The 12,292-nt window shown below is 42.9% G+C and overlaps 1 protein-coding gene across 1 annotated transcript in view; it reads right to left on the reverse strand.

Annotated features, from left to right (window-relative positions):
- Window positions 1-5,715: 5,715 nt before the first annotated feature.
- The window catches only part of LOC138662662 (keratin, type I cytoskeletal 18-like), a 48,316-nt gene continuing 41,739 nt past the window's right edge, over window positions 5,716-12,292 (reverse strand). The window contains exons 7-9 of the mRNA XM_069748528.1: window positions 11,356-11,567; window positions 9,184-9,212; window positions 5,716-6,576 (exon numbers count right to left, since the gene is read on the reverse strand). Coding sequence (XP_069604629.1) covers window positions 6,449-6,576; window positions 9,184-9,212; window positions 11,356-11,567 — 369 coding nt within the window. The 3' untranslated portion in view covers window positions 5,716-6,448. The remainder of the gene's footprint in view (window positions 6,577-9,183; window positions 9,213-11,355; window positions 11,568-12,292) is intronic.

Raw genomic sequence — 12,292 nt, forward strand, 5'->3', positions numbered from 1 at the left:
GTACGTCTAAGGTCACAGAGGGGTTAATCACCTGAGGACCCCCTTCATCACGGTGTCACCCAGTATCCTATGGGCCCCCTCCCCCACTATTTCACCTCTATTTTCCTATGGGCCTGCTCAGAGAGTGAAAGGGGAGCCACAGTAAGGCTCTGTGCACACGATGCAGATTTTGCTGCGGATCCGCAGCGTTTCCGCAGCTGCGGGTCAGCAGGAGTTTCCCATGCGTTTACAGTACCATGTAAACCTATGGGAAACCGAAAACGCTGTGCCCATGCTGTTGGAAAAATATACGCAGAAACACAGTGGTTTAGATTCCGCAGCATTTCTTTCTGCGTTTTCCGCAGCGGTTTTACAACTGCCCTTATGGAAAACTGCAGTTGTAAAACCGCAGTGGAAAACGCAGAAAAACCGCGGTAAATCCGCAGCGGTTTTCCACTGCGGATTTATCAAATCTGCTGCAAAAAATCCGCAGTGGACCCTAGTACGTGTGCACATAGCCTAAAATAGAGGTAGGGGAGGGGCCCACAAGAAAATTAGAATATCACTGTGGGCCCCCTCCCCTGTGTCACCTATAGGATGCATGGGGCCCCCTCCCCTAACTGCCTCTGTGGCTGGAGCTCTACTAAGGGTGCAGGAATCATAACTATTTATGTACTTACAGTCACACTGTCTGCAGCCATCAGACTCCCTCTGCTCCACTGCTGCTTGGGTAGGACTCCTGACCAATCACAGCACGGCTCCTTGCCTGAGCTGTGCTGTGAGCTCACACAAAGAAAACTAACGCTGATTGGCTGAATTGCAGCCAATCAGCGTTTACACTGCTGTCCAGGGCTTTGCTGAAGAGGAGCAGAGCCGTGGAGCACAGGAAACAGGTGACTGCGGGTTGGCTGTGTGCTGTCTGCTCTCAGCCTCACAGTCAGCTGTTCCTCTGACTGCTGGCTGTATTGAGGGTCGGCACTCTGCACACACCGCTCTCCTGGCAGAGGAATGGCAGCGGCAGCAGGTGATGTGAAGGAGCTACTCCTGCACTTCCCATCACCTGTGCAGTCTGCCAGCCGATGCCGGCTATACAGTAACGTGTGCACTGCTGGGTGCACGCTATGAGCATGATGCAGGGCAGGCACAAATGAGGGAGGCAGGGGCTGGGGGCGGGGCCCACCGGAGGATTCTCCGGTGTCCCGGTGCCCCAGTCCGACCCTGTGGCCATCCACCAACCATCCACTACTCCATCCATCTGTACCATCCAGGGTTGCTTGACACTCATCAGTAAACAAGACTATTTGGAAATTAGTGTTCATGTACTGTATGTCTGGGCCCACTTTAACCATTTCTGCTTGTGATCAATGTTTAAGGGTGGCTGAATATTAGGTTTATGCACCACAGCAAGCCTTTGAAGGATCGTACACCTTGAGGTTCAAGGGACTCCAGAGGCACCAGCAGCTTCAAATACCTTCCTCATTATGCCTTTATCTGCATGAACTCTGTCTGTGCTCTGTTTCAGTCACAAATCTCTTCACAGTATGATGACCACTCTTAAGTTTTCGTGGAATATCTAATGTTTTCATACCTTGTCCAAGGCATTGCACTATTTAACGCTTTTCAGCAGCAGAGAGATCCTTTTTAGTTCCCATATTACTTGAAACCTGTGGCCTGCTTAATAATGTGGAACATCATTTTTAAGTAGTTTTCCTTTAATTAGAATCACCTGGAAAACTAGTTATTACGTGTTTAAGATTGATTTCAGTGATCCATTGAGCCTTGAGACACAATACCATCCATGAGTTTATATGAAAAACAAAACAATTAAATATTTATGACACTTAAATCCAATTTGCATAATAATTTGGAACACCGTGTATATATATAGATATGTGTATATAGATGCTGATTATATAGATATATATATATATATATATACATAGACACAAGCTTGAGAAATATTGCATCCGAAACGTCCCCACGCCGTTTGGCATTAAACATCACTAGTGATGAGCGAGTATACTCGTTGCTCAGGTTTTCCTGAGCACGCTCGGGGTGTCTCCGAGTATTTGTGAGTGCTCAGAGATTTAGTTTTTGTTGACGCAGCTGCATAATTTACGGCTGCTAGCCAGCCTGAGTACATGTGGGGGTTGCCTGGTTGCTAGGGAATCCCCACATGTAATCAAGCTGTCAGGCAGCCGTAAATCATCCAGCTCTGGCAAGGAAAACTAAATCTCCGAGCAGTCATAAATACTCGGAGACCACACGAGCGTGCTCGGGAAAACCTGAGCAACGAGTACACTCGGCTCATTACTAAACATCACCTTTTTTTGGAAGTCTGCTGTGCTGTTTCCCCTTTTTCTTTCATTACCATAAGGAGCCTTTTTGACTGCTGGCTGTAAAGGTATTTTGTCTGGTGCTGTTCCGAATTTTTTCACTACATATATATATGCATTTGCCATAATACTGATAACGCATCTTAGGGTATGTTTCCACGTTAAGGATTGCATTAGGATTTGACGCAGGTAAAATCTGCACCTGAGGTCACCTGTGTTTTTCATGCGTTTTTGACGCGATTTTCATGCGTTTTTTTTACATGCTGATTTGTGTGTGTTTTTGTAAGCTCAATAAAGATATACCAAAAAAAAGGTGATGTCATTTCTTGTCCAACCTCTTCATTTACATACTCCATTGAAGAATAATGTTTACACACACAGACAGATAGATGATCGATAACAGATAGGTCGATAGATAGATAGATAGATGATAGATATGGGATAGATAGATAACAGATAGATAATAGATAGATATGATAGATAGATAATACCAAGCCCGATGTTTAGTATATCTATGTATCTATAGATATATCTATCTACTATATAATTGTCTAAGGGTCACTTCCGTCTTTCTGTCTGTCCCGGATATTCATTGGTCGCGGCCTCTGTCTGTCATGGAATCCAAGTCGCTGATTGGTCATGGCAAAACGCCCATGACCATTGCCACGACCAATCAGCGATGGCCACAGTCCAGCGGCAATATGGCCGCTCCTTCCTCCCCGCAGTCAGTGTCCGCTCCATGCTCCCCTCCAGTCATCCAGTCAGCCCTCACACAGGGTTAATGCCAGCGTTACCGGAGCGCTGTGTAACACACTCTGGTTACGCAGCTATTAACCCTGTGTGACCAAGTTTTTACTATTGATGCTGCGTATGCAGCATCAATACTAAAAAGATCTAATGTTACAAATAATAAGAATAAAAAACAAACGTTATTCTCACCCCTCCGACTTGGTGCGCTGTCCTCGGCAGTGCAAGCGGCAGGTTCCGGTGCTAAGGATGCTATGCGAGAAGGACCTGCCATGACGTCACGGTCATGTGACCACGACGTCATCACAGGTCCTGCGCCCATACTAACCCTGGGACCGGAAGCTGCCTCGTGCACCGCACACAGGCGACAGAACTACAAGGGGCCCTCGGAAGGTGAGTATATGTTTATTTATTTTTTTTAACCTGTTACATACCTGGCTGGGCAATATACTACGTGGCTGGGCAATATACTACGTGACTGGCCAATATACTACGTGATTGGGTAGTATACTACATGTCTGTGCAGTATACTACGTGGCTCTGTGCTGTATACTACGTCGCCGTGCAATATACAGCGTGGCTGGGCAATATACTACGTGGCTGTGCAATATACTATGTAGCTGGGCAATATACTATGTCACTGGGCAATATACTACGTCACTGGGCAATATACTACGTGACTGGGCAATATACTGCGTGGCTGGGCAATATACTACGTGACTGGGCAATATACTACGTGGCTGGGCAATATACTTTTCTGCGGATCAGGGAGTATAGTGTTTGTTTATTATTTTAATATGTTTTACAGGTGACAATGGCTTCGGGGATCAAGGTGTTGGTATGTTCTCTATGTTTAATGTACTGTATGTCTATATGTATGTACTGTATTTATGTATGTTGTATGTTGCACGTTGTGTGTCGTATGTTGCATGTTGTGTGTTGCTTGTTGTGTGTCGCATGTTGTGTGTCGCATGTTGTATGTTGCATGTTGTACAGTATGTCGCATGTTGTGTGTTGCATGTTGTATGTCACATGTTGCATGTCACATGTTGTATGTCGCATGTTACATGTTGTATATCGCATATTGTATGTTGCATGTTGTGTGTCGCATGTTGTATGTCGCATGTTGTGTGTCGCATGTTGTATGTCACATGTTGTATTTCGCATGGTGTATGGTGTATGTTGTGTGTTGTATGTGCACACAGTGTTGAGCTACATCTGGATGCCTGACATCCAGATGTAGCAGAGCCGGTAGATGATCGCCGGAGATAACTCTCCAGCGATCACCTACACTGCAGCGTTCTCACAATCAGCTGATCAGCTGTTTGTGAGAACCAGACTAGTGACCGGAGATAAGTCCCGGTCACGTGCACGTCAGTTCTCGTGATAAGATAAGTTATCGCTAGAACTGCAGTGGACGAGGGTCTTCCGGCGGCGGGACAGGTGAACTGGCAGACATGCGTAGTAAGCTGCATTTACGCAGTTTCTACGCATTTGACTAATCATTAGATGTGGTTTTACCACATCTAATGATAGTCTATGGTAAATTTACGGCACGTTGACGGAGCGTCACCGCTTTGTAAACAGACATGTTTCTCCACCTTCAACATTTTGTCAGTCCGTGAATATCGGATGTCATCCAAGTGTGGTCCAATTTTTTTCACGAATTCAGACTTGTGTCGCCAATTTTGGTCCAACACTCTGATTTAAAATCGAACATGTCTCCAATTTTATTTCTACGGACCGCTTGGTCTGAAGAAAACAGATCGAACATGTGCACAGCCCCATAGACAATTATAGGTACGAGTGCTATCTATGGTTTCCACTCATCTAAGAAAATCACTCTAGTAAGGCCGAACTGGGCCCTGCCATAGAAGGGAGGCCGCAATGACAATCAGTCTAGAAAGGCCGAAATGGGCCCTGCCATAGAAGGGAGGCCGTCATGACAATCAGTCTAGAAAGGCTGAACTGGGCCCTGCCATAGAAGGGAGGCCGTCATGACAATCAGTCTAGTAAGGCCGAACTGGGCCCTGCCATAGAAGGGAGGCCGTCATGACAATCAGTCTAGTAAGGCCGAACTGGACCCTGCCATAGAAGGGAGGCCGTCATGACAATCAGTCTAGTAAGGCTGAACTGGACCCTGCCATAGAAGGGAGGCTGTCATGACAATCAGTCTAGTAAGGCCGAACTGGGCCCTTTCATAGAAGGGAGGCCATCATGACAGGGTTTGAGATGGGAATAGAGTGGAAAGGGGGTTTAGGTGCAGGAAGGGGGGAAAGTATTAGGGGAGGTGATTGGGATTTGTAAGTATGGGCAGGACGGAGTTAGTGGGAGAACAGGGGAGGTTGATAAGGTGATGTCCGTCAGGAGAAGGCAGCCATTTTAGGCATCCCGGGAAGAAGTAATCTTCTGATGCGCCACAATATGGGAGCAAAAAGCACCAGTGCTCCAGTAGTCTAAGAGCGGACTACTTTCATATTCATACACGTTTGTCACAATCATCTAAATGCTACTTCCATAAATCCACGCACCTGCTCCCGGAAACAACCCCATCCAAATGTTTGAAATGGATTGACCAGCTGCAGACATTTCTGCAATATGTGAGCTTCCTCCCAAACTAAACATGAGTCCACATCTGCAGGGCACCACACCGTTATTGATAAACAGCAGAAACAATTTATTAGATATTTTTTTGATTCTTATTAGTGTAATACAGTTGTACAGGCAGAAAAAAAATCATTTTTTAATTAATTTAGTTTCAATTATCGCCCAAGCAATATTCTTACATGATATATTCCCACATACCCTGGCGTCCTGCAAATATCAACATTTCAAAAGGCACCTAAAATTATCTTAATATACTCCACTTCCCAGACACTTTTCTTCTAGCTTGGGCACTCAGACCCGTTATCACATTCTTTACACTTTCACATGGGCGTGCAGAATTCACATTACATGTGTCGGATCTGTGTGTTATTTGAAGCAGTTACAGAGGATTTGCCGATACTTTAGATTGCATCACATTTTCATAAAAATAAGAAATTGGTCCAAAATAATTTTAGAGATATGGTGAGTCACATGTCGAAATGCAAATGTTATTCCACCCAACCCATAGAAAGCATTGACGGTAAGGTACTAGTAAAAATGCACAAAAAGAACCTTGCAGGTAATGAGTAACAAGTACTGATAAAAATGCACAAAAAGAACCTTGCAGGTAACGAGCATCGTATTGTGTCACTGCATGTAGCAAGCCTGCGGAAAATAACCTGTAGATCTCGAGGAGATCTAGAGGATGGTTAGTTGGCATCAGAAGAAAATAAACCATGGCATTGATGACGATGATGATGGTATAATGATGACTTTTGCGTAGACCAAGCAGCTGGAGATCACATTCGTTTCATGTTTTTATCGGCATGCTCGTATTCTTCCACCTCGCTGGATTCACCCACAATCTTTCCATCCACAAGAGTCTGTGTTACCGTTTTTACAATCTTTTTGGTTCTGATATCTGGTTCTGTAAAGAGAAGAACAAGCTCAGACAAGAATTCAATCAATGACTCAATGGGTATCAATGTTTTCAGGGAAATGGATCAATGCTATCAGCATTTTGGCCAACTGTCTAGGACTTTCAGGATGAAAGGAGATGAGGTTTATGTAAAGCCTGCCCAAAAGTGGATATTTTGGTTAAACCATGGGAATTCCCCAATAGTTGGCAACTATGCAGAGGGTAATGGAGGTGTAGAAAAACATCTTAATTGGAAAATGTCAGCCATGTTGCCGGGATGCTTCTGGTCTTGTGAAATCGGCCATACATTTGGTCACAAATTAGGGTTCTCCCTAGTGGTTAGAGAAGGTGCATGCTAATCGCCAGAGCGGCTAAACAATAATGCTGGGATATAACTATCTGCTCAACGCCTTCTCGGACTCCCCAATTCACATAATCGTTCGGCACAAATGAGTGTTCATATGTTTTCAATGCTAAGAGCAGAGAAATTAGGTTGTGAAAGTTCTGGTAGTGGCTTTTCTCCCAGAGAACTAAAAGCATTGGTTGTCTAACCCCTTTCCGACATCTACTGAATATGTACGGCACACGGCTAGAGCGGGTGTATAGAGCTATAACCGGCTGTGTTATACACCCAGCATTGCCTGTAACAGCAGCGATCAGAGCTAAGCTCTGGTTGCTGCTATTGTCCTGTTATAAGCTGCTGGCAATAACTAAGAGCAGCATTTAAGGTGAAATCAAAAGGATGCCATTTCAGGCCCCTCAACGAGGAAATTACAAGGTACCGATGGGTTGATACTTCTGTGAAACTTCCAAATTGGGCTTCAAAGGAGATTGTGATGTTAGCTGCATTGGTATGGTAGTATACAGTGGCAGGTAAAAGTTTGGGCACCACTTGTCAAAATTACTGTTATTGTGAAGAGTTTAGCCAGTTGAAGATGAAATGATCTCTAAAAGGCCTAAAGTTAAAGATTACACATTTCCTTTGCATTTTAGGAAAAAAAATTTTTTTTCATCTTTTATATTTTAAAAATTACAAAAAGGAAAATGGACCGATGCAAACGTTTGGGCACCCTGCATGTACCTAGTAGCACTCGCGTTTTAAAGTATCACAGCTTGTAAACGCTTTTTGTAGCCAGACAAGAGTCTTTCAATTTTTGTTTGAGGGAGTTTCCTCGGTTGTTTTGCTTCCTCTGCTATTTTGATGTATAAACACAGATTTTCAATGATGTCAGGGGACTGTGAGGGCCATTGTAAAACCTTCAGATTGCGTCTTTTGAGGTCGTCTATTGTAGATTTTGATGTGTGTTTAGAATCATTATCCATTTGTAGAAGCCATCCTTTTTCAACTTCAACTTTTTTACAGATAGTGTTATGTTTGCATCAACAATTTGTTGAAATTTCATTGAATACATTCTTCCTTCCACCCGTGAAATGTCCCTCGTGCCATTGGCTGCAACACAACCTCAAAGCACGATTGATCAACCCCCTCGCTTAATGATTGGTGAATTGTTCTTTTCCTGAAATTCTGTTTTCCTTTTATCCACACATACCTTTGATCATTGTGGCCATTAGAGTTCTATTTAAACATCATCAGTCCACAGGACTTGTTTCCAAAATGCATCAGGCTTGTTTAGATGATCTTTTGCATACTTCAGACACTGAATACTATGGTGAGGAAGCAGGAGAGGTTTTCTTCTGATGACTCTTCCATGAAGGTCATATTTGTGCAGGTGTCTCTGAATAGTAGAACAATGTACCACAACTCTAGAATCTGATAAATCGTTCTAAAGGTTTTTTGCAGTCAAGCGTTGCCTCACTGGCAATCCTATGTGCAGCTCTCACTGAAATTTTGCTTGGTCTTCCAGACCTTATCTTGACCTCCACTATTGCTGGTAGCTTCCATTTCATAATTTAATTTCAAACTGAGGAAAGGACAACTTGAGAATGATTTGCTATCTTCTTATAGCCTTCTCCCGCTTTGTGGGTCGCCACCGTTTTCATTTTCAGAGTGCTAGGTAGCTCCTTAGAAGAACCCATGGCTGCGGTGATTTTGGAACAAGGCTAGAGGAGGCTGGATTTTTATAAAAGTGGGAAATTTGCATCACCTGGCCTTTCCCTAACAATGATAGTGAACATGCCATAACCTGAACAGGGTTATGCCTTGACCAGGGGTGCCTTAACTTTCACATGCCACTGTATGTAACAAGCAATCAGATGATCACAGGTTTAAGGCTCATAAAGGCACAGAATGAAAAAAATAGAAAAAGTTTTTAAAAATATACAAAATGAAATAAAAAGAACATATAAATAAAAAAAAACAACTCTCTTTTAAAAAATAAAGATGTGAATAAAATATATAAAATGATTTAACCTGTGCGGTAAATGTCATAAAGCATAAAAAAAAGATCAAACCACCAGAATTGTCATTTTTTTTGTTCCTGCACATACTCCAAAATTGTATCAATAAAAACATTGGCTTGCAGAGCAAAAAACAAGGGAATATTTTTTTTTTTACATTTTTTTGGAGGAGAATAAATCTTTAAAAAGAGTTTGTCAAGACTGATCGCCACCTTATATATAGCCTAATTCCGTCTCATATATATATACGTTACTTACGTCTTGGCTCGGGTGTGATGATTTTCTCACTGAAAAGAAAATAAGCAACTTTTAGAACAAAGTAGACCAAACAGCCACCAGTCTTCATACCTGTTGAGCAACAATGAAAGCCTTGCCTGGAGTAGACTAATTCATAGATGGATGAACCCCTAATACTTATCTGGACTGAATTAAAGGGGTTGTCCATTTTAGGGGACACATTCCTTTTTTTTACTTAAATGCATGTAATTGTGGCTAAAAAATAATTCTACAATTGGGATTCATTAAGTATTTTGCATTATTTTCCTTCTATAGTCTTGATGTTGCACTATTTATTGTCAGCTGCCAAATGAGTTAACTGAGAAACCATCAGTCTGAACTGGTGCACTGTTGCGCCTCCTGTCAGTCAGTGCGGGGGGCGGTTACAACCGTCACTCACTGTGACTGAAGCCCACCCCTATGATTGAAAGCCGGAACATGCCGAGAGGGGCAAAGTTCATTTTCTCATAACCCCATATCTGCAGCTTAATAGTGTTTTTTTTTACATAAGTTTCCTTTAAGTAAAAAAAAAAAGTTGGCCCACAAAGTGGACAACCCAACATTTTCTGATGAAGAACAAAATGGGAATCTCATATCCAAAAACATTTACAGTGTATGAGTAACAGGGTCAAACCATTCACTTTAATGGGAACTGTGTAATAATTAAAGAGTAACCATCATTTTATTTTTTTTATTTCATAAATCAATAGAGCACATGAAAATAAGAAACTTTATAATATATCTTATCTTCTTTCTCTTTCCGGACCGATCTTTCACTTTGAATGGAAGGTTCAGTGCAGCCAGATTTTCCCATGACTGAGAGGAGATGAGAAATTGATGCTTGTAAAGTTTTATGGAGAACTGTAACTGACACTGATGAAGAATGTCTAGCTCCTCCATAGAATATTAAAAGCACCAACTGTCATCTCCTATCTTAGTCATGGGAAAAGCTGGCTGCACTGGACACGGATTTTAGCCTTCAATTCAAAGTGAAAGACTGGTCCGGGAAGAGAAAGAAGCAGATTTCTATGATAAGATATATTACAAAGTTTCTTATTTTCATGTTCTCTATTGATTTATGAATTAAAAATTAAAACGACGGTCACTCTTTAACCCCATTCTGACATCAGGCGTAATAGTACGTAGTAGTGATGTCGGACTCCCCCTGTTCGGTGCTGGCTCCGGCGCTGAGCCCGCACCTTTCCGGGCACATGACAGCTGATCTATACAACTGCCATGTGCCCACAACAGCCGCAGGTGGAATTGTGATCCACCCACGGCTGTTAACTAGTTAAATGCTGCTGTCAATTTCTGACAGCGGCATTTAACTCGCGCTTACTGGAAGCGCATCACTAATCCCGCCCATCGGTGACCCCGTCACATGATCGCAGGTCGCCGATGGATCGATATGAAAACCAGGGGTCGTCAATAGACCTCTATGGTTGTCATAGCAGGTGCTTATAGCAAGTGAGCATTTCAGCTACATAAAGGCGATCTGATCATAACCTGTGTGTAGCAGAGTTGATCGAAGCACTGCAGCTTATAGTCTCCCATGAAGACTATTGAAGCATGCCAAAAGTCTTTTCTTCAAATGTACAACTCGTCCTGCAGAAAACAAGCCCTCACATGGCCATATTGACTGAATAATAAAAAAAAGTTATGGCTCTGGGAAGAAGGGGAGTGAAAAACGAAAATGGGCTGTGGCGAAGGAGTTAATTTGCCCTTTAGGAGAATTGGGCCCTTAGTTCATCCAAAGATTACAGGTGATAACTGGAGGTCTCAGCCTGGGGATCTCTAGACGCTGAAGTCTTTCTTGGGTTCTCCTGATCATTCATCAGTCAGTAGGACCAGGGCATGGGTCCTGGTCAGTAGATTACACCTCTTGTTAGATCGGAATTTAGTGTGGATGCAAATATTCCGCTATTAAATATTAATAATCTGAGCTGTGACTATACACACAAGAAAGAACACTCACAAGAATGTCAACGTAGAGCTCCCACACACCAAGGACAGGTCAGGAATGTGGGGCCATTGTGTACAGAGAGGGGGCCACATATTACATGGGCCTTTGACATTCTCAGAATGTCATCATAAATCACTGGCGTCACTCATCTGGTGACAAACCGCAATCCAACACCTCCACCGGACACTCACTCTCCATCCAGCAGTCGTCTGTATTCCGCGATTTCGGCTTCCAGAGTTTCCTTAATCTTCCACAGCGCCTCATATTCCAGTTTATTGTTTTGTATGGTCTTTAACAAGTCAGACAGCTCCTGCTCCACTCCTCTTATACTGCCCTGAAGTCTTTCCAGTTCTTTTTTATACCGCAGCTCCGTTTCATCAAGGTCTCGCTTTAGCGCATTCACCTGCAATAAAATGTAGTCAACTTAGCCTCCATTGAATATTATAGAAAGAGAAAACAGCAGCAAAAATAGTAAAGTGTAAACTCATCGTTTGTGGAATAATCCCATATAAATTGATGGGAATGATCAGAATTTTTGAGGTCACCAAAGAGTGCTGTAATTTTGTGCATCAATCTCTGACCTGTGAAGATTCATTTCACAGTATCGGACTCAGTCTCCCTTCTGTCTAACCTGCTGTCCACTGCCTGTTGTCAAGTTAATCCATCTCAAGCAGAGACAAAGAATTTACAGGAAAAAAAGTTTTTCTCTCTTTGCTCCTGCTCTCCTGTCTGCAGAACTGCATACAAGCATAGCAGAGAAGTGGGCCTTCAGTTCAGAACAGGCAGGACATAAGAAAATGGTAGAAGCAATGCATGGTATGATGTGAGGGAAGGGATGTTCCTGAACCTATGGTGCTGGCAGAATACTGATGTAGAAGAACAACTTACCCGTCAAAAAGATGGGATTGGTAATTAGAATGAGCACCAAAATCAGGACAGGTCTTGGACACATGACACTGTGGAGTGTGCACCAAAAGGCAATTTTAACTTATTAAGTATGAGGGCAGCAAGATCATGCAGATTTTGTGTAGGTAGGCAAGTCTTTGGACAATATTAGGTGCAATGCATACTGGAAAGTATAGGAAAGGAAGTTCCACTCCATGGACCATTCCAGGGCAGTCAGGCAAT

This window comes from Ranitomeya imitator, chromosome 2, assembly GCF_032444005.1.
Source record: "Ranitomeya imitator isolate aRanImi1 chromosome 2, aRanImi1.pri, whole genome shotgun sequence".
NCBI lineage: Eukaryota > Metazoa > Chordata > Amphibia > Anura > Dendrobatidae > Ranitomeya > Ranitomeya imitator.